General features: G+C 47.9%; 1 protein-coding gene across 1 annotated transcript in view; it reads left to right on the top strand.

Moving 5' to 3' along the window:
- ADAMTS12 (ADAM metallopeptidase with thrombospondin type 1 motif 12) overlaps positions 1–23,039 on the top strand; it is a 184,340-nt gene that overhangs the window by 83,272 nt on the left and 78,029 nt on the right. Inside the window, exons 4-6 of the mRNA XM_070411772.1 lie at positions 14,291–14,487; positions 15,215–15,298; positions 20,999–21,123. Of these exons, the coding sequence (XP_070267873.1) occupies positions 14,291–14,487; positions 15,215–15,298; positions 20,999–21,123 (406 nt within the window). The remainder of the gene's footprint in view (positions 1–14,290; positions 14,488–15,214; positions 15,299–20,998; positions 21,124–23,039) is intronic.

Here is a 23,039-nt window from a genome sequence, read left to right as displayed (position 1 = left end):
ACTCTGAGAATGGGTAATTACTAAACAGCCCCGGGCCATTACTTCATTGACATTCAGATACACAGAAGTGGCATCACAACCGAAGCTCACACCCATGCTTCTGGTCCCCACCTGGAGGACAAGTATCCGACCACGTGGACTGACCGTCACCCTGGAAGGGGATTCCTTGTCAGACTAGATCTTTGAGACTCTTACCCTGAGTGATAATAACCAGAATAACGGGGCCCTAACATTTTTATTGTTTAGGCTCAGAAATAACTTTGCTTCTATTGACCCAAGTGGGCTTTTTGTCATAGAAACAGTCTGGCTTGAACCACAAATCACATTTTCCCTCAGTAATGGCTAGAACTGAGCCAAGTTTATGGACCAGACAAGAAGATAGTAACCCATTTTTAAATTGGTCTCGCTCTTTTTCACTCATTTTAGCTTCTTCCCCTAATTTTTCTTGTTTTCTTGTCTTCTCCTAATGTGAGCTGTCTGGACACAGTGTCTACATTGGGGGCCACATTCTCCCCTTTGTGAAATAAAGCGGGCTCCATACATAAATCAAACGCCCATGTTGGGTCCATTCCCAAATCCCCATTTGCAATGCCTCTTGTAGTTTTGAGGATCAATAGTGCTTTAGAATAAACAAGAAAAGGGTGTAGCTTTAAGTCTATGTTTTCAGAAGCTCCTGTGAGAACTAATGAGGATGCTGTTTTGTACATCAGTGGTTTCTGGTCCCTGGGTTCTGTTTTTGCTTCCCTAGTGCTTGATTTCCCCAGCAGTGAGCTCCCAGCATGCCCGGCGGCTGCTGACTGGGCCATCACACACAATAACTCCTGAGAAAGCAGGATGCACGGAGGGGGCCAGCATGGCTCCCTGATTGGCCCTTTTGACAATACTGATTGTCCCCTTTGTTGTGTTTCACGCTGTGCATCAAACTCTAGGACCTGAGTGGGAAGCGTCTCCCAAGTGTCAGAAACATCACTTCAGAGCCCGAAGACCCCAGCTTGCAGGCCTTCGCAATTACAAGACGAGTGTGGAATGTGGGGTATCTGGGTAGGATTTGTTTAAAATGGAGATGTGAATTCCTCCCAACTCCCACATGTATTTTAAAAGGAGGCCAAGCTACATGGGGTCTAGCCAGGTCCCCTGTGCTGCCATGACCTGAATTGCTGTTGACCCAGCCAGTGGTCCACAGGCTACATGGTGATCCTGAGACCAGATGTGGGGTTGAGTGAGCCAAGTCCCAGAGTCCAACACGGGGCGGACATTGCATCAGCTTATCTCATCTGGATCCATCTCTTTGTGCAAGAGGGCCTCAGGAGGCTCAAGGCGGGTGAGGTCTGAATTGAGAGGCCAAACTGGTTCATCTTTGACAGTTTATTACATGAATAATCACAGTTTCTCGCCTACTTCCGTGGTCCTGGGCGTGGCCTTGACTTCATTCTTTACATTGTCAACCTCACTGACTCTTTTCCCCACCCCTGGCACCACTGACACCTACTGTAACTTTTTCACTCATGCACAGCTGGTTCCACCGGGCGTAGCACTGCAAGCTCATCCGCCCCTGCAAGAGGCCAATCCACTGCAGAGGTGAGGAATTTGTGACTGTCTTTTCATAAGGTGCTTTCCCTCCTCGACACAAGCGTCTCTTCATCCCCAAGATCTTGTCCTTACGCATTGGAAGCTTGCCTTTGCAAAGCACGGGGACACTTCTTCTCTTTCTGGGGGAGTCGGTGCATTTGGGGGTCATGTTGAGACCTGCTGTCATCATCCAAAGCCCTGAGGCTCTCCTTGCTGGTCACTGACAGTGAGCATTTTAGGTTTAACAGCCAGTTTCTATTTAGCGGATCAATTGTTAATAGTAATAGATTACGTTCATTCATTTTTACAGTGTCAATCAAGTCGTTGTGACCAACTACTGTTGTAGGTGTTTTATGCATCCACTCATTTAATGTTTTATAATAACTCCACAAGATATACTTCGCTATGTTTCCAATTAAAGATGAGGAAACAAAGGCAGGGAGATGTCATGTAAATGATCCAGATTCACTGGGGAGCGACTAAGCAGTAGTGCTGATTCAGCTTTAGACGTCTGCAGGTGGACATCATTCTGTGCTCCAAACTGAGGTGAAGATGCTGACCTCCCTGCTGCACACGGTCAGGGTCACTCCATCCCGCAGGGTCCATTGTGCTGTCTGTGTTGAGTAGTAATTGGAAAAGATTCCGCATCGGAAAAGACCCTGCAGTTCTAACGGTGTAGGCATTTTCAGAGAGGAGACGGAAGAGCTGTGAGGGAGGCAATGATGACATTCACTGAACGGCATTCATCTCGCATGTTGCCTCTGTGGGAGGACATGGCTGTGTATCTGTTGTCACAGTCCTGGCCTCCAGAGGGCGCGGTGGTGGGGAGTGGCGCTGGAGCGGCAGTGTGTCTGGAAGGCCCCCGGCGTCTGTTTGTGCAGCACCGACCCGGTCCCGGAGGCCGGTGGGGCCAGCTGCAGCTCAGCAAGAGCTTTAATTTAGAACTTCCTGAGCCACTTGTGGATCCAAAGTATTTCCTATGTGTTTCAAAATAATCATGGAAAAGGAAGCAGAAACAGTCAGTCAGCTGTAAAAATGGAATGGTATCTAACAACGGGGCCAGGCTACCCAAGGTTGTTGTCCTGCAGGGAATCCGTAACAAAGTGCCTTGGCAAGTTCCCTGTGAATTTCGATGGGGAGGGTGGAGGGGGGATTGGAAGCGGGAGAAGGTTCTGGGAATAAACTGTGCAGGGTCAGTGAGCTACTCACCAGGCCATGGTTCGGGTGTGAGGACATTGTCTGGGTCTTGAGCTGGGATAAGGCTGGCTTAGGGGAAGAACATGGTATTTGAAAATGGTGGGCGTGAACAGCTTTATTGGGATCTTCGGTGCAAGGGAAAAGAGGCAGAGATGATTACGTCATCTCTAATGTGCTTCCTTTGTTGCCATCTCTTAAGGCCATGTGTCATCTGGCCCTGCCTATCTGTTCAGGGTAATCTCTGAGGCCACTTGCCCCACATTCATCATGGCCCAACCAATCGCTCTGATAGTTCCTGGCACCCTAAGCTTGTTCCTGTTGTAGGGATTTCATACTTGCTCTTCTCACTGGCTGGAACATTCTCCCTGTGTGTCTGCACATATGTTTCTCATCACCTAAGCGTACATGTTGCTCCCTCAAAGTGGTTTCTCCTGATTACCCTACTAAAAACATCCTCCCCTACACTTCTGTTTGTCTCTGCAGCCTCTTTGTGTTATTCACAGTGAATATTACAGCCCCTGTTTGTTTGTTTTTTTTTAAATATTTTTATTGATTTCAGAGAGGAAGGGAGAGGGAGAGAGAGATAGACACATCAATGATGAGAGAGAGTCACTGAATGGCTGCCTCCTGCATGCCCCACACTGGAGATTGAGCCCACAACCTGGGCATGTGCCCTGACCGGGAATGGAACAGTGATCTTTTGGTTCATAGGTCAACGCTCAACCACTGAGCCATGCTGGCTGGGCAGAACCTCTGATTTTTTATCTGTTTGGTTGTCTCACTTGTTGGTGGTGAGTCTTTACAAATAGATTCAAGTTGTTTCCTCATCATCTAGGACAGTGACTAGCTCATAGTAGATGCTTAGTAATGTTTGTTTTCAAGAGAGGGAGTGAGGGGGAAACTGGGTGATTGGGATTAGAAAAGGGAGGCCTGGTGAGCCTCTGGAATGGTTTGTGATGGGGTCCAACCTACGGCCTCATCTCTTTGACTCCATGCTCCAGTGGCGGAAACTGGATTCAGGGTCATTTTCTACATGAGATTCTCCAGCTCCTTTTTGATGACGTTGGCGTGCAGACCTAAGTGCAGAAGTAGAAAGTTAATCTGGCCAGTGATTTAGCAAGTTGCTTGAGCCTTCAGAACTCTTTTTCTTAAATCCCCTAGATGTTGCTTTATATAAACTAGTGCTATCAATGCATTCATTAGTTGGTCAATTCTTTTCTCTTGTAAAAGAGTGTCTACGAGAGAATGATGTCCCAGGTATGAATCAGGCTGAACTTTGTGCTTGTTAAGCTTCTGTGAATAGTCATTTAGTGTCATGTTAATAACACTTCTTCTGGCCGAAACCGGTTTGGCTCAGTGGATAGAGCATCGGCCTGAGGACTGAAGGGTCCCAGGTTCGATTCCGGTCAAGGGCATGTACCTGGGTTGCGGGCACATCCCCAGTGGGAGATGTGCAGGAGGCAGCTGATCGATGTTTCTCTCTCATCGATGTTTCTGACTCACTATCTCTCTCCCTTCCTCTCTGTAAAAAAATCAATAAAATATATTTAAAAAAAATAACACTTCTTCTGTGGGATGGGTTATGGGAGATTTAAATCTGATTTTAGCCTTCGGTGAATACCCAGAAAATCCATTTGATCCGGTGTATGCACTACAAAATCCTTTAAAGGTTGCTGTTGGTGGTTGTCACTCTCCATTACGTTGACATTAACAGGAAACCTGAAAAAGGAAAATGACAGGGTTACTTGGGTTCTGTGGCTGGATCGGGGGGGGGGGGGGGGGCGGGCGGGAGGCTTTCCATTTTCATTTCAAGTGGCTGAAGGCAGACTATGGGAACTGCACTGTGCTGATGGTCGTGTGGTTTATATCTTCGCATTGTATATCCACAGTTAAGTGTTCAGTTGGCAAAGGACCTGGGTCACTGTCCTGACTGCCAGCTCCGAGTGTGGTTGTTTGGAAGGTCAAGGCTATGGGTTTGCTCCTACTCAAAGCACCTGTGCCCTGGCCTGGGTGGGCATCTTAATCTAAATTTTAGGTGTTTGAACATATCAAATATGAGGAGAGCATCTCAGTAATTCTAGATGTTCAGATTTGGAGAACTTCTTACTGACTCAGGCCTCCCAGGGGCTGTGCTGGGATGGTGGGTAGCTGTCCATGGCGTTTCCTTTTGAATGTCAACAGGCAACTCAAAAGGAAGAAGCGAGCACAGGTCTGTATGGTCCGTCGTGGATGTGGATGGAGTTCATTGGTTGTCTGTATTTAGGCACATGTCTTTGACTTCCATCCCACTTCTTTCCCTTCCCCACTTCTGTTCCTCAGAAGTCGCTCTTCTTGGTGGTAAATCCACTCAAGCAGGAAGGAAACACACGGGGGCGTGGAAGGGCTGCCTGGGCCAGAGGAGTCACTGATCTCTGGACTTGGAATTGGGAGGTTTAGGTTTAGGTTTTGCTTTTGCTGCTACTGTGTGAGCTTGGACATGCTCCTATTGGCAAGAACCAGTTCCACTCATTCCCTTTAAATTCTTTCAGCTTCTCTGATGGCATCATTCAACTTGCATGCCCCCTCTGCTGGGAACCACGGTGAGTCACCCACCGCTCAGTATGGACATGGGAAATGTCCACTTTATGGAGTCTTGGCAGTGAAATGAGAATCTCGCCCCAGCTTCTATCTGCAGCCCTTTGTCGGCCTCTCTGGATTCCTCCCACCCTCCCAGTTTGTGTTGGTTCAGAAACACAAACTCATTTGGATAAGCAAAGGGTAACGTCATTACAGAGGAGAGTTGATGTCCCCTGATCACTAGGTAAATGGAAATAGTGTGGGATCAGGCCGTTTGGAATTATCCAGCCCTTTCTGAGTTCTGTAAAGGCTACACGATCAACCCTTTGCTCGCACTTTATCTTTCCCCAGAGAGACCAGCACAGGCCTGGCAGGTTCTGAATACTTGCACAAAACCTGATGCCTAATTAAACATCACAGTTTAAGTATATTGAGTTCACTACCCTATTTTTGAGAATAAAACCCGGCGGGCCTAAAGTGCCATCTCATGGAGGAGTTATATGTGGTATAGATGTCTGATGAGCAAGCTGCCTTCTTGGGCCAACAATCGAGGAGTTAGATGGAGGATTACAGAGCAGAACCTAGACTCTCAAATGTACAGTCCAGAAAGCAAGCAGACCTACAGGGGCCGTATGTCAGGCTGACAATGCTAAGCCACAAAGAGCTGCTGAAGAAACAGCCTCAAAGTACAGAGGGAGCAGAGGCATGAAGGTTACACCAGGGCTGGCTTGTCAGCAGGGATGGATGGAGTGTGGCCCCAAGACAGGGGGGAGGAAGTCACGGTGGCGGGACCAGTGGGCTGCATGCTGTCAGGGTCCATCAGGAGAAGCCCAGGGAAAGATGTTTAATTTATGTTATTGTCAAACCTCATTTCACTGGAATGTTTTGCAACATGGAATCTCTGGCTAACTACACTGTTAGTTTATTTAGAAAAGTCTTACTCTGATAACGCCACTTCCTGAAATACTAGTGCCTTAATGCGCATACTTTAGTCATCAAGAAAGGGATCCCTGATCCAGTCTCCTTAGGGACCAAAAGGGCACTGGAGGACTTACTGGTGCAGTGATAGTCTTAATTACGAAATGTGATTGAGGAAAACAAAATAACACTTGTGACTCGGGGATGTGGCAGGTACTAACTAGTATCTTGCTTGGTGCTTATCCCACATCCTGATTCACTGCTTTCTCAGAGCAGTTCTGTGCGTCAGAATTCAGACAGGACAGCGAATACACAGGAGATCCTGGATTAATATAAGGTGCCTTGAGCTCCAAATACATTCTGTGCAGTACAAGTATGATGTGAGCCACAAATGCAAGTCAGAGTTTCCTAGCAGCCCGGAGAAAAATAAAAGGAAACAGGGGAGGTTAATTTTAATAATTCACTGAGCCCAAGACCCCCAGGATCTTACCATTGCCGTATGTGATCCATGTACATTGTTCATGTGATCGGTTACTTTTCTTTTTCACAGCGGCTATTGAAGTCCAGGATGTGGTTGACAGCACATTTCAGTTTTGACTTGGGATATTTCAAGAGCTCGATGCCACGCGTGCTGGTGGCCCTGTGCTGTCCTGTGCCGTAGTGTTCTTTCTCTCCATTGCCCCAGGGAGTGTGTTTATCTGGCTAAGTTCGGTGTCTCCCTTGAGACCTCATGTGTGTCTAATTTCTTAATGGAAGTGCTGGCTCATATTTTCAAAGCTCTTTACCAACCTCATGCCTTCATAGAAGAATGGCTGGATTATTACTTGGAATAATTCCTTTTTTTTTCTCCTGGATTTTGCATTGCCCCCCAGGTTTATTTCTCTACTTTTGGAGAACCGGGTAATGAATGGCCAAATTGGACAGATTTCTATGTCTCAATAAATATGTAGAAAATTATATTATTGGGCTGTTGCTAGGGGAGCATTGAACACAGTTGGGGAAAATAACCTTTGGTGCCTTGGTTAAAAGGACAGGCATCAATGTGAGAATTAGAGAAGAAATGCAGAAAAATGCTGCTATTAAATTATAAAATTCATCTAAGTCAGGTTCTTCACCATATTTTTAAAGTTTCTTTTTCTAGCTATAAAAGTAATATAGAAAACATAATAACGTAGATAAAAGAAAAAAATTGCCCACAATTTCTCTTTCTCTAATGAACTTCTAAGAAGTTTCAGATCTGACATGGGAATGCCTTGTTATTTTGTGGGACCCCTTGTCCCTTAGAGGCAGGAGAGCACCTTACTTCAGAATAGTGTTTCCTTTAAGAAGCAAAATTTGCCCAATTTTGACACGTGTTTGCTTTGCGGTTTGGGAGTTGGAGGTGGTAAAGATGCCGGGAAAAGTGCAGAGGTTGGCAAAGAAGAACAAATCTAAGTTACTGTGATGGCTCATTGAGCCTGTCGTGGATGGTATGTCCCTTGAATGAATGAAGGGGACCCGCAAAGAAAGCTGGGAAAGGATGAGTCCAGTATTTGTGGGATTCAGGTCTCCCATCAGAACCAGACCCTGGCCTTCAGTCTGTGGCCTCGGGTGCCCTGGACTGTGGCCTGGCCCTGCACAGTTGGGCTCCAGTTCTCCTGTGAATGACTTTCTCTTGCCCCGAGACACTCCTGCGAGGACATTCCAGATCATGGCTCCTCTGTGGTCATGAACTCTAGCCTTTGAAATCCCCACTCTCCTTCCCACAGGTAACTCCTCCACTGAGTGAGGAGGAGCGACAAGGCGCCCAGAGGCTGCCCGAGACTGACGTGGTCCTTCACCAGTGTCTGCTCCTCACTCGGGCCCATCCTGTGTGAGGGGGTCCATCCTGTGTGAGGAGGACCCATCCTGTGTGAGGGGGTCCATCCTGTGTGAGGAGGACCCATCCTGTGTGAGGGGGTCCATCCTGTGTGAGGGGGTCCATCCTGTGTGAGGGGGGCCCATCCTGTGTGAGGGGGTCCATCCTGTGTGAGGGGGGTCCATCCTGTGTGAGGGGGTCTATCCTGTATGAGGGGGTTCCATCCTGTGTGAGGAGGACCCATCCTGTGTGAGGGGGTCCATCCTGTGTGAGGGGGTCCATCCTGTGTGAGGAGGACCCATCCTGTATGAGGGGGGTCCATCCTGTATAAGGGGTGTCCATCCTGTGTGAGGGGGGACCCATCTGTGTGAGGGGGGACCCATCTGTGTGAGGGGGGACCCATCTGTGTGAGGGGGTCCATCCTGTGTGAGGGGGTCCATCCTGTGTGAGGGGGGACCCATCCTGTGTGAGGGGTGTCCATCCTGTGTGAGGGGGGTCCATCCTGTGTGAGGGGGGTCCATCCTGTCTGAGGGGATCCATCCTGTGTGAGGGGGCCCATCCTGTATGAGGGGGGTCCATCCTGTATAAGGGGTGTCCATCCTGTGTGAGGGGGGGGTCCATCCTGTATAAGGGGTGTCCATCCTGTGTGAGGGGGTCCATCCTGTGTGAGGAGGGTCCATCCTGTGTGAGGAGGACCCATCCTGAGGGGTCCTTTGGAACCTGTCATCAGGCCCGTGAAGGGCCCAGTGTCTTGTCACCCTTGGTGTTGCCTTTGTCTTCACGCATCGATTTAAGACCAGCTCAGCATTCACTCATTACTGGGTCCTGGGAAGCCCAAAGGAGCCCTTGGGTGGTTTATGTGCTTCCAGCTTCGCTAGAGCTCTCATCTTTGCTACCACCCCCAAGTCAGGCCCATGTGTAGTGACTGAAAGACAAAACTCGGATTAGATTCACTAGTAGAATGTGAGCAGGAGTTTGTTTCTGTTTCGTTTACTGCTCTATGCACCCCCACAAGTAAACATGAAGTGAGAGAATTCGTGTGCTCATTCAGCATGCGCACTGCATGCTAAGAAACCCCAGGGCCGTGAGTTACATGGATGAGGGAGACGCTGGTCCTGCTCAGCCTTGCGGAGAGAGGCTTCCCTCCGAGAGCAGGCCGGTCCGGGCAGAAGAAAATGAAATGAAGCGCAGAGCTGTGAGCGCAGAGAACTGACAAGTCCATGTTATCTGTTACGTTCAATAACAGGTAACGTTTTGCCTTTGGTTCATAATAAGAATAATATCATTCTGATCTTTACTAGAAAAAACAACAACTACCGAATCTCTCTTTTTAGCACAAGAGCCAAGTGACCCCTGATTGCAGCTGGCCCGATGCCCCTCAGGGAATTTATGTCCCCGGACGGAGTCCCTCTGCCCTGATGAGCTGGTCAGGCCGGGAGGTTGCAGAGGGCCGAAGGGAAAAGATGCTCAGTCTTTAGACTATTTTAGAAAACAGATTCTTCTGACACACTGGGAAGTTACAGCCTCTGTAGCATTTCCTCCTTGATGAAAAGTAAAGAGAGCATTTCGTAAGTATAGTGAGGCTGGATTTTACCCTGAAAAGTGACACAAAAAATATTGTAAACTAGGAACCTTGCAGAAACCCCCACCCCTACCCTAGGGCACAAAACCTCACCATTCTGCATCAAGAGCTTTTACAGAATGTTTCTTTAAGTGCAGCTAGTGGAGTGGGTAAGCACATGAGCAAAGTTCTCAGAGGCAGAAGAGGAAAAAGGAGAAATACAGTGAGGGAGGCGCGAGGGTGGGAGGGGAAAGGAGCCAAATGCTGAGGACGTGGCTTCTCAGAGCTCTGGGTTCTGGGTTCTGGGTTCGGGGTGGGGGTGGGGGCTAAGGACAAGTCTCTGAGGTCACAGCAAGTGCAAAGCTGAAAGCATCACCTACAGAACGCTGACGCTCTGACACGGCCATTCCCCGTGCAGAGTGTCCTAGCACTACGGTGTCGGGTGAATTTCCCGCCAAAATATAAGATGGCGGTTCGCATACGCAGGTAGGTATCTTTGTGAACGGCAAACAAACAAATATTTGGTAATACGCAGTTACAATCGGCCCGAGTTTTCACGTTTCCCGCACTCCACCGCAAATCTATATGAACGGAGTTACGACGGCTCCCTCGGAGTACGCGCAATTCATGCGAGCCGACTTAACTCGTTTCCCGCAATCCAAGTGCTAGACACTAAACCAAACCAGCCCGCCACCAAAGAAGACCCACAGAGATTGTAAGGAAACGCACCTCTTTTAGCCCCGGGCTGGGCAGGGAGGGCCGTGGATGCTGGGAGGAAACCAGAACGTTTTGAAACCTGTACGAATGTAAATACTATATTTATAACAAATTGGCATGCGGGAAGTGATATGTGTATGAAAGTCAGCACTAGGTAGAGGGAACGAGCTGTAAATCATGCCCTTGTGTATCTATGTATATAACATACCCATCGGTGTGTCACTGGGACCACATGTAAATATGGCCTCTCTGACTTCCTTTGAAAGTAAGCCTCATTGGGGTGGAGTGGCTCCGTTGCTTTCTGCTCGGTGATGGGTGGCTGGTTTCGCAAGGTCCCTGTGAGGTGTTTTCTGAGCAAAGTTGTCTTTCTTCTCGCCATCCAGCCTGACTCCTGCTGTCTTGACAAGTTACCATTTATTAGGCAGGATGTTTGGTTTCCGAGGGACTCTGGGGAGTGAGCTTAGACCTGTTTTGCCCTGGGATCAAGTTGGTGAAATGAAATCTGTGATCTGCCAGCTCCTTACTAACAGACACACTGGGCCTCTGAGTTGGGAAACCAGCAGTACAGTAGGTGTCACCCAGAACGTTCTTGCTGCGTTTCAAAGCGCACGTGAATTGAGGTTCCCTAGCATGAGTCGCGTTTCCTTCCATCTCCATGAAACCGTGTGCCTTCCGCTCTCTCCAGAAGACCAAGCAGGCCGTGCCTAAAGCCAGCTGTCCACAGTGAGTGCTCACCTCCACGGGCCGCAGCAGTCCTGCTTCTCCAGGGCAAGTTCGGGTGTGAGGCAGCAGGAGGGACCTCGGGGAGGGGGCGTTGAGGAGGGTGGGAGTCAGAGCCTTGAGGAATGAATTCCAGGAAGAAGAGGTGGCCCCATTGCCCATGCCAGAGGCTCCTGGATGCTCCAGAGCCTCCTTCAAGTACCGGAAACTTGGCCATTTCAGAGCCTTCCGCTCTCTGCGCTCACTTTCCTCGCTCCTGGTACCCCTGGAGCCTCCTCCATGCAGCCTCCTCACGGCATGGCCCCGCCTGCTTGCAGATGACCCTGTTCCTGCTCCTGAGCGAGGCAGCGGTGAGAGGCCGAGAGCGATGTGAGTGCTGCCTCAGCATCTGGGGGAGGAATCAGTCTCATTCTTTGTCTTCTGCAGGGATCTCGGGACCTCTGCTGGGTTAGTGCAGGCGCCCGCACGGATACCCGCGCTTCCCCAGCTGCAGGAAAGTCAGCCCTGTGTCGGGCGGGAAAGTGTCCTCCCTTCACCTGTCCTTTCGGCTGGATTTCTCCCCTGAAGACAAACTCTTCACCCTCTCGGTGTGGAGAATTCTCTAATTGAAACAAGTCGCCTCCTGGGGAACAGGAGACAGTTGTTGCCGTTTGCATTGTGATTTAGATTGGTTCCAGTTCATCTCGCTTCCCCCCTCCCCTCTTTAAACTCTCTTTCTCAACATTGGGAAGGTACAAAGTAGAGAAAGGGGATTAAAGGAGAAGTGAGAAAAGAAAGAAAGGATGGCGGGAAGCAGAGCAATCACCTTTATCCAACCAGCCTCCTGCCAGCTTCTAACCTTAGAGACCTGAGGGCTTGAGAGGAGAGGGGACCACAGCTGACCAGGGACCCCAGGCTGCAGCCTGGAGCTCAGGGATCTGCTTTAACGAAGGGGCTGCCTATGGCAAGGTCCCTGCGATTGCCGTGAGCTGAAGCCTAGGAGAGGATCCAGCACCGAGGGGGCGGACGCCCAGCCTGCAGGCTGTGTGAGGGTGCGAGGGTGCAGACGCTTATCTGCTGGTCCGAGTACATTAGCTCTGGAGAGCTGTGAGCATCCTGGAAGTTTGGAGGACATCTGTCCCCACACGTCAAGGACAGGAGAGGACTGAGAGAAGACCATCGCACCTAATCGTGCTGATAGGATTCCTCCACTTGGCCCCGTCTGCTAACACGGGCCCCACGGGGCTCGAGCGTGGCTTGCTCCTGGCTTGCACAGAGAGATTTGGAAACAGATTGTAGTTTGAGAACTTTCCCCTGAGCTTCAAAAAGGGATGAGAGGGTGACAGACAGGGGAGTAGGTAGGGGTGCAGAATTAGAAACCAATAAAATTTCTGGGGTTTTCTTAGGGAAGTCATACTTATCCACGCAAGGTAAGTGAGAAGGGAAATAGAAAGTTGTTCTACCACAGATGAAGTTAACCATCTCCCCCTCTCTAAGCCTTCCCAGGACTTCCCTCCAAAGCTTACACAACCCTAGGTTATTTCCCCAAAGTCTTACATCAAAGTACTGCTTTGTTATTTTCAAGTAAAATTCACAATAATAGCATTTGAATAGACTTAGACCTATGATTATGTCTCATTTTTTGTAACTGTTACTCAGCATGTTCTATTTCACGCAGACAGCAGAACTGAGGAACTGGGAAAGGTTATGTTGCAAATCAGTGTAATCAACTCGACGACGCAAAGAGCGCGGTAGCCACCTGCAGAAAGGGGCCTGGATTTAGATTCAGAGAGCAGGAACAGGCTAATGAGGGGACGTGATAGTGGAGGGGTTTCAGCTCAGCGCAGGAGCGAACTGACTAACAGAACAAGATGCCTGTGAGGAGGTGAGGGCCCCACCACCGGAGGTATGCAAGCTGAGGCTGGGTGGCCATCGCTGGAGACTAGGAAGGAGATGTGAGCTTTGCTACCCTGCCCCCAGGTCCTGCCCCTGCCAGGGTCCAGGGTGCTGTTCGGGGTGCAGGGGTGGGGGTCTGGGAGGTGTGTGGCAGATAGAAATCTTCAAGGACTGAGACTCTGCTTCCCCATCAGTCCAGGCTTCTTTCCTTCTTGATTCTCCTGGTAAATTTATCCGTCAACTTCCTAAGCCGGCGATTTTCAACCTTTCTCATCTCATGGCACACATAAGCTAATTTCTAGAATTCTGCGGCACACCAAAAGTATATCATATTTTTTTGCAGACCTGACAAAGGACATCGGTATAATTTTGATTCATGTACACTGGCCGGCTATTGTGTAGAAATCGCTGTCCTGAGCCTCTGGGAGCTCACTGAAGCCTCTTAGACCCACCGCCACTCGAGCTAAGCTTCCTGATGGTTGAAGTAGCACTTCATTCCGCTTGGTTTTAAACAGACCTCTTCCAAGCTGCAAGCAGGGGCTCCCTCGCTACAGGATTCTGGGATTGTTGAGAATGATTCTAATTTTCCTCATGATTCTATAGCCTCTCCTAGGTTTTGCCTTCTCAACCACGGTCCTGGTTTATGAAATGCTGTTCCTACTGAAAGCTGTTAGTCGCCCTGGAGATTGCCCTGTCCTTCGCTGGGTCTTTTCCGGCTCCCTTTCCATTTTTTGGAAGCGGGATGTCCTGAACCACAGGCAGCTTTTCCAGCTTCCCTGCTCTCCAGTTTTATGTTGTTTACTCTGGGAGACGGTGTGGTGCGTAGGGAAATGCGTGATTTTAAGGGCGTAGGAAATCCTGCATCTTACACTGACTTTGTGTAGCCAGCCACTTTGAACATCAGGGTCTCCATTTGCAAAACGGAGACAGCAATATTCACTTCCGACATCGGTGAGGGTACCAACTTGGCATTTTGAAGCCGACTACGTTGCCTTGGGCAGTAGGCACTGAGTAATTTAGAGGAGGAGAAGGAGAGAAAGCGAACGCTCCCAATCTTGGTGCTACTGTCTTGTTAATAGTGAGGGACCTGATTAATGAAATAGGTAACAATTCTTTCAAAGAAGCAATGTTGAACTTCCCTGTATGATTCAAATTTCAGTTATCTTGGTCATATCCATTTACATTGGTCCCTTCTTCCATTTCAGCCATGTCTATAAGAACGTGCCTTCATACATCATTAATTACAAATTAAATTTATGGCCTTGCATCTTTACAAATATAAGTGGGTAATATTGGAGAGAGACACAGAATTAACTGACTGCCTTCTGTTTAATGTGTAGACAGCCGTGGCACCTCCCAGACGCTAGAGCTGCAGAGAGAGCAGTGGGAGAGGAGCGCCCGGCCCAGCAGGCGCGTCTCCCGGCGCTCCATCAGCCGGGAGAGATGGGTGGAGACGCTGGTGGTGGCCGACACCAAGATGGTTGAGTATCATGGGAGCGAAAACGTGGAGTCCTATATCCTCACCATCATGAACATGGTATGTCAGGCTTCATGGGGGACACGGCATTAGAAATGCTTCACACTCCACAAATGAGAGAGACCTTCCTTTGTGGTTGTGCATTTAACATAGATGAATCTATTCCCTGTGGAAGTGATGAAGGATGGAAATTCAGGACATATTAGTCTTTCTCTTAAAAATGTGTGTCTTGGGACAATTTGTAATTTATCAGTTACATTTTCTACTAAGTATTTATCAAGTGACTCAGTCCTTTCAGTATGACTTTATCTTATTGATGTCCATCAGTGCACAAGTGAGTAAACGGAGGCACAAAGAACTAGAACATGATTTCCTCAAGGAGGTTAGAGCTAGAATTAGAATAGAGTTAATGACCCTGGATTTCCAGCTTCCCCTTTGCACGATTGATGTTTTCTAGCTTCCGAGAGAAATGAGAGAGACCTTCAGTTAGTCCTGTGGAGATGGGGGAGGACGTTTGCTGAGTCACTGGTAGTAAGAGAAGAAGACCCTGGGTCAGGGATGGGGGCAACGAGAAGAAATGCGCCAACCCCTCAAGCACACATCCCATCAATGACCTTGGAAAGGTGGTCTTTAAATATCACAATGTGGGTTGGGCTGGAGGCCTACCTCACTCTTCACTCCAGCAAAGCTTCTTGACCTATAAGATTACATCTTCTTCCCTCCTCTCCCCCGGCATTTATCTGTTACCAATTCATATGGGCTAATGGGTTTCCATTTCTGACCCTAGGTCACTGGGTTGTTCCATAACCCAAGCATCGGCAATGCAATTCACATTGTTGTGGTTCGGCTCGTTCTACTTGAAGAGGAAGAGGTAAGGGATAGTTTTCCCTCCACTCTTTGGACCTGTACCTCTGTACCCCCTGCTTCCTTTCTTCAGTAAACCACTTAATGGACAAGAGAGAGGGTACCAGAAAGGTGGGAACCCGGTGATGTCAGCTTTCTCACCACGTCCTGCAGAGACGTTCATGGTCTTTCTGGTCTTTCCTTATGTCACCCTTTGCCTTGCTTCCCACCCTCACCCTCACTGAACTCTGGCTAAGTGGGTTACTTGGCTTGTCTGCGCCTCCATATCTTGGTTTTATAAAATGAGGATGATAACCTCTACTGCCTGGAATTGCTGGGAGAATCAAATGTGTTAATCCATGTAATAGCATCGTATCTGGCTTTAGAACCCAGTCAATAAATGGTACTTGTTAGTATCATTTTTATGATTCTTATAATTATCAGCACCATCATTTAGGTCCCACAACAACTCTATAGACTCATTATTATTATTAGCTCATTTCTCAGATGAGAAAACTGTGCCAGAGGTCTAAAGGGTAAGATTAGGGTCCTAAGAGTTGGAGACTTCTTTAAAGCCCAGTATAGGGACAATATTGGGAGGGCATGGAGGGAGCTTGGATAAAGCCAGGTGGGCCCCATGTCAATGTGCCCTCCAGGGTGTCACGCTGTCTTGCAGGAGCAGCAGAAGGGCTGACAGGCAGGAAGGAAATGAATGTTATCACAGAGAATGGCCCTGGTTCACTTTTGTGAGACTCTGGAGTTGAAAAGCCTGCTCACTTTGGGAATCCAGGCTGACAATTTCCCATCTCCAGGGTGATTTGTGGTTCTACAATAACCTCTGTAACTTCTGCTCTTTCAGGATAAATGTTAACAATATTAACAAAGAATTTGAAGGCTGGTTCCTTTTTTAAATGAAAGACCAATATCTTTTCCTCTGATAGTTTGATGAGTTATTCCTTAAGCACATGGGAAGTTTTCAGATTAAACTTTTTACTGCTTTTCTCTTTTCTGCTCATTCTCTTTCTTCCAGGAACCCAAGCCTGGCTAGGAGCATGTTCAGATTGTGTATTGAATCAAAAGCTGCTACCAGCAGGACTTCTCAAAGAAATCAAGACAAGATTTTTTTTCATTATAAAGAGCTTAAAAGGGACAGAACAGCTTATAATAAAAGCCATGTACTTGGCAAAATCATTTTCTCTTTCCCGTTTGGGCCTATTTCTGTGAGCAGTTGTTGATGTCCTCTGGGTCACCTCCCTGCTCTATGAGGTCACCTGCTCTAATGCATAGGAAAGGGGGAGTGGGAAGTGAATTGGACTCACTTGAGAAAATGAGGTGAGAAAAAAAATGATGCAAGAACAAAAAGGAAAATCTATTTTTGTTTACAAAGGAAATGGGGAAAAATTCATGTGGATGGGGGTTTGTTTTGGCAAGCTCAAATAATTCGGAGGCTGCTTTACGGAAATTGTTTAGCGCAAGTCTCCCCAGGCTCGCTGTGAGCCAGCGTAGTCTCTGCAGTGCATCTGCGTCTTGTGCAGGCTGAGGGCTGCACCGCAGTGAGGCACAGCTAATGACTCTTCCCAAGGCACCTGTGATCAACTGCATTCAAAAAGCTAAATGAGTACATGTTCTTTGGATTTAACCTCTTAGGAAATTTGGAGATTTAGAGGCTGAGGGGACTAGAAAAAAATCTTGCACTAATAAAACTTCCCGGAAGAGTCATGACACTTAGTAGAAAAGCAGTAAGGTATCCTTAAGACCATGCCACTGAACTTGTGTTGAATGCCCCACCTTGTAGAGGCAAATTCTACACAGGGGCAGGGTACCCAGCAGCAGTGATCCACAACTCAGCTGTGTGTGTAGTTGCTTCGCTTATAAAAGGAACAAACAAAAGCAACAGGGAGAAATCATAGGTGTTGAGTAGGTTAAAGAGGGGAAAGAGAGGAGAGAAAGATATTCTGGGTAGAGGGAACAGCTTGAAGAGAGCAAGGTAAAAAAATAGCATGGGGTTGGGAATGTGGGCTGGGGACAATGGTAGTAGAAGCAGTTTGAAGGTTGCTGGAGCATAAACTGTGAGGTGGCAAAAGAAGGGAGAGCTTCCCAGAGGCTAGACTTTGAAGGGTCTTGAGTCCTGGGTCATGTTATAGGTAGACTTTGGTTTTGACTAGCTTGACCTGGCAACAGCAAGGAGGATGGAACAAAAGAGAACAAGGAAACGAGGAGATCACTTAAGAGATGCTGCAAGCATAAGTCCCAGCAGGAAGTGATGAGGGTCTGAGCTAGGGTGGTTGGGGGGAAAGATGAAGAGGAGGTAGAATGAGCAGCCCAGGAGGACACATGGGGATGCAGGGTATGAAGGAGAGGATGGCAGACACTGGTGTTTTTAGATTGGGACACTGGGTTGATGGTGGTTCCTGGGACCAAGCCCGGAGATACGGGGAGAGCAGCAGGTCAGCCTGCAGGGGAGGAATATCCGGGATGCTGACATGGGGGGTACCTGTGGTGCCATCCAGAAGGAGATGTCCATCAAGAGATTTGGATAGCCCTAACTGGTTTGGCTCAGTGGATAGAGCTTCGGCCTGGGGACTGAAGGGTCCCAAGTTCGATTCCGGTCAAGGGCATGTACCTTGGTTGTGGGCACATACCCAGTGGGGAGTGTGCAGGAGGCAGCTGAATTGATGTTTCTCTCTCATCAATGTTTCTAACTCTCTATCCCTCTCCCTTTCTCTCTGTAAAAAATCAATAAAATATATTTTAAAAAGAGAGAGAGAGATTTGGATCTGAACATGAGAGATTTGGAATGAGGTATGGATTTGAGAGTCAACAGCATATAGGTGATTTCCCAAAATAGGACTGTGACTGAGAAGGAATTAAGCAATGAGCCAACAGAAGAGCACATGGAGGGGACTGAGAAGTGAACAGTGAGGAGAAGGAGGACAGAGCGTGGGGATCACGGAAGTAGAGGGTCTACTTGTGGAAGCGAGAGGTGGAGAACTAAGCAATAATCCTCGTCATCCATTGGGGAGTTGCTAAAGCTCTCCAGTTACTCAAAGCAAACACATGTAAAGGAGCCTTCAATCGTTAGGAAACCATTTGTCCTAGACTCGTAGCTGCAAACCTGGGACCTACTCCACCCAAACCTGCTCTGTGACTTGGTTAAGGTCCTGCCCCTCCCTGGCCCGGATTTGCCCATCATTTAAATGAGCGCATTGGAGGCATAGTTCCTAAGGTCCTTCGGGGAAATGGGCTCTTCCTAATGCTGGGAAACGAGAAGCAGAGTTCATGCAGCAACATCTGGAAAAGGACTCTTTTTCTCGTGCTGAGGCTGTGTCCTTGCTGACGCTGAATTTGGCTCAGGAACAAGGGGAGAGGATGCTACCCTTTATACCTCCTGCCTCCCGACCTGACCCTGGGAAAGCACTAATCTCTTTCCCATCTCTGCAACTCTGTCCTGTCAAGAATGCTATAAAATGGAATCATCCAGTGTGCACCTCTTGAGATTAGATTTTTTTCAGTCGGCATCACTTCCTTGAGATCCATCTAAATTGTGTGTCTCGAGTATATCAACATTCACTTTCCCTTAGACGGACACACGTGGTTTGGTGTAAGGTCTTCCGATGCTGTGAGCCCAGCCCATGTTTCAAAGGACATCGTAGGGAGGCCGGTCCCCAGTTAGAACCACAGGTTCCTCTAGGAGCCCTTGTTCTCGTTGCCTTTGTCAGTATCTGACCTGAGTGACCTTCAGCTAGTTCTTCAATAATGAACATAACAATGCTCTCTTTACAAATAATGCTGAGAAGGTGCAATTAAATGAAAGAATATGTGTAAAAAACTGTCACATAATAAATGACTAAGAAATGTTTCCTTCCTGTTTTTTTCCCCCCTCTTTCCCTCCCTTTTATTTTCTTCTCTTTTCTTTTCTTCCTTTCCCTTCCTTTCTGTTCCCTTACATTCCTGCTGCCTGCCACCGGGCCAGTGCTTATGGTGGGTGTGGGCCATTCATTCCAGTAGGGCTGCTGTTCTGACTACCGCCTGACCGCCTGTGCCCCGCTGGTTCCCCAGAATCCCTCCTCTCGTCCTCCATGCTACATCATTTTGCTGGATGATGTCACAATGAGGTGGTTGGGTTGTTGTTTTTTTAATTCTCACCTGAGGCTATATTTTTCCATTGATTTCTAGAGAGAGTGGAAGGGAGGGGGAGGGACTGAGAGAGAAACATCAATGTGAGAGAGACACATCGATTGGTTGCCTCCCATAAACATCCTGCTGGGGCTGAGGAACTAGCCTGCAACCGAGGTACATGTCCTTGACTGAGATCGAACCCGGGACCTTCAGTCCATGGGCCCATGCTCCAACCACTGAGCCAAACCAGCTAGGGCACAATGAGGATTTTTAAATAATAAAGTCTGTTTCTTCTATTTAAATTCATTGTACTAACCAGCTTGGTGACTTTTCATGAGTGATGAGCCATTTTTCTGTGTTTTCATGAAAGGAAGATGGTATATGGTGGTTAGTTAGCATGGTTGGGGGAGCTGGGAGAGTCTCTAATAGGCAAATGAAGTCTCTCAGGCCTCCTTTGATTTGGGTGTGGCCTTAGCAAAATACAGGATAGTGGAGAAGCAAGTTCATAGTTTGATGAAGAGGGTGTGTGATGTCCTGACGCTGAGCCCAGAGTAATAGACTGAGATTCCAGTGGGCCAGTGGCCCTAGTCATTCTCCAGGTAGTTCCCCCTTACCAGGATGGCCTATGTCAGTGATGGCGAACCTATGACACACGAACTCATTTTTTTGGTTGATTTTCTTTGTTAGATGGCATTTAAATATATAAAATAAATATCAAAAATGTAAGTCTTTGTTTTACTATGGTTGCAAAGATCAAAAAATTTTTATATGTGACATGGCTCCAGAGTTAAGTTAGGGTTTTTCAAAATGCTGACACGCCGAGCTCAAAAGGTTCGCCATCACTGGCCTATGTACAGACCGCCCCCCTCCAAAAGGGAAAGCAATTTCTCCTGTAGAAATTCAAATGAAACTGGAGTGCCCTTGGAGCTGGGAGCCCATTTTCCTTCTCCCTCACCTGACAAGTGTTCACGCAGTTAATCTGGAGCAAACCCTCTCCTCCCATCCCCATTAGCGACTGTGGGCCACATGGTGCCTCAGGAGCCCTGCACGCTGCAGCCTGGGCACCTTCTACAGCATCCTAATTGCTGCCAGACAACCAGTGGCCCTAACCCTCGGCCCTTCACCCACAGATGTCAAACCAAGAAGGTTGCATTGACAAGAAGCCACCCACCCAGTGCAACCCCAGCCTTCTGGGATGCCTCGTGAAAGGAAGAGCTTTTTGTTGCAAGACTATTCATTTTGCATTTGCAATAAAAATACCTTTTCGGAATGGTCTTGACATTGGAAGCAGACAGCCACTGAAATAGAACTTGAAACAGCTGCGGGACTTCGCTGACGTATTTTTGGTTTTCCCTCAAGAGTTCCTTGTCCCAGTGATCATGTCTGTCCTAAGTTCTCCCCTCCAGGTTCTCTTAGGGGAAGCCATGAGAGTCACAGTGTTTAAGCAGAGGGTTAGCCCCGAGAAGGAACTTGGCCTCTGCCCAATTCTGCCAGATCTCTGAGGCACTCACCCAGTTCTCATCTCTCTTGGCTTCTTCTGGGGACCAATGTGATGGGCTCCAGCCACGGTAAACTCACCCCTGCCAATCTCTTCCTCTTTCTTCTCCAGCAAGGACTGAAAATAGTGCACCATGCCGAGAAGACACTGACCAGCTTCTGTAAGTGGCAGAAAAGCATCAATCCCAAGAGTGACCTCAACCCTGCCCATCACGATGTGGCCGTCCTTCTCACCAGGTACCCCAGAGACCACGGGGAGGCCTGGGACTGCAAGCAGGGTGGGCTGGCAGGTGGGAGGGGTACCAGGTATTCACACTCATGAAATTCTCTTACTCTTTGCTGTTCTTGGTCATTTCTAAAGGTAGCTTCTATGATCTAAGCAACTCCTGACTTCCATATGAGTGAGGGGATAGATAGCAAGTCTCTGTGGTAATAAACTGTGTCTGCTGGCAAAATGCTGGCCCCTTTCCTATCCCAATGGTGATTTGCTCTTTAAAATGGCTTCTCTATGTGGCTTTGTAAACAATCAGAACACTTGTTTGCAGATCCTCATTAAAGACTCCAGTTACTTTTAACCACAGGATTCCCACCCTTTATTTTTTATTTTAAAAATGTTCCTCCAGTTAAGAAACATGCAACAGTTTCTAGAGAAATCAGTCCTCCTTGTAACTGATCTCTGACTGATGTTGAGGACAGAATATGGGGAGCAGGTCCTCCCCAGAGTAGACGGAGGGTTTGCTTATGCCTCTCTACCTTTTACCCTCAGGACACAGCATTTTGTTTTGACAACTGGTAGACCCTGTGGTTCTAATTAGAACCATCAAACCTTCTAGGACTCATAGCTGTGAAAAGCTAGTGAACTGAAACCCAGGCTCTTAGAAGGCTCTGTTTGCTCATTAATTCAAAAAATATTTATTGAGCACCCACTGTATACCAGATACTATTTTTTTTAGATGTTGCGATTTTTAAAAAAAATATACTTTATTGATTTTTTTACAGAGAGGAAGGGGAAGGGATAGAGAGTTAGAAACATTGATGAGAGAGAAACACCGATCAGCTGCCTCCTGCACACTCCCCACTGGGGATGTGCCCTCAACCAAGGTACATGCCCTTGACCAGAATCGAACCTGGGACCCTTGAGTCCGCAGGCCGACGCTCTATCCGCTGAGCCAAACCGGTTAGGGCCAGATACTATTTTAATCTAGACAAATGAAGGCCTTACATTAATGGGGTGGAGTAAGTTCTCCTGGGGCAGTCCTTTGAAGACTCAGAGACATCAAGAAATGCAGGGAAGTGTAGTAAAAGAAGCCTCTTTGCCCGGCCCCTCAGTCACCGAGAACCCCGCGCACCGCACTGGCAGGCCCTGTGTGTGTGTGTGTTGTTCCTGAACACGCTGGTCTGTCATCTGTCCCTTTGACAGGATAATCCCAGTGCATCGGATGCCTATGAAGGATCAGCCCCGACCCTATCCAAATATCTGCCTTAGCCTGGCCAGAAACTCCAACCATCAGACTCACCCTTTTGAGTGAAAGTATCAAAATTTGCCAACATGGCCTGGCAAGCATAGCTCAGTGGTTGAGTGTCAACCTATGAACCAGGAGATTACAGGTCATTTTGAGGTCACGGTTTGATTCCCGATCAGGGTACATACCCGGGTTGTGAGCTTGATCCCCAGTGGGAGTGTGCAGGAAGTAGCCAATCAATGATTCTCTCTCTGCATTGATATTCCTAAATCTCTCCCCCTCTCTTTTTCTCTCTGAAATCAATTTACATATATATATAAATTGATATATATATTATTTATTTATTTATTTATTTATTTATTTATTTATTTTAACTTGCCAAGATGTTCCATAAGAAGTCTGTGGCATAAGCCTATCACATTAGGTTCATTGGGACTATGACACCTCCGATGGATCAACAGCTCCTTCGGAAATAGGTTAATGAGGGTTTGGAATATAAGCCTGGAGGCTGTTGGGGGCCAGCAGGCAGCCAGGGAACCCCAGGGGACTGGGCTGAAAGCCAGGAGAAGACTTCAGTCCAGGCAGGACCTGTCTCCAGGGAAAAACCCTGGGTCCCAGGAACAGCACTGGCCGCCTGGAAGCTGTGTCTCAGCTCCGTCTCTTTTCTCTCCCTGAAAGCAGGAAGAGTTC

Source organism: Myotis yumanensis, unplaced genomic scaffold (assembly GCF_028538775.1).
Source record: "Myotis yumanensis isolate MYYU_CA2020_CCGP unplaced genomic scaffold, mMyoYum1.0.hap1 SCAF_4, whole genome shotgun sequence".
Taxonomy (NCBI): Eukaryota; Metazoa; Chordata; class Mammalia; order Chiroptera; family Vespertilionidae; genus Myotis; species Myotis yumanensis.
This window is presented reverse-complemented; position numbering and strand designations above follow the sequence as displayed.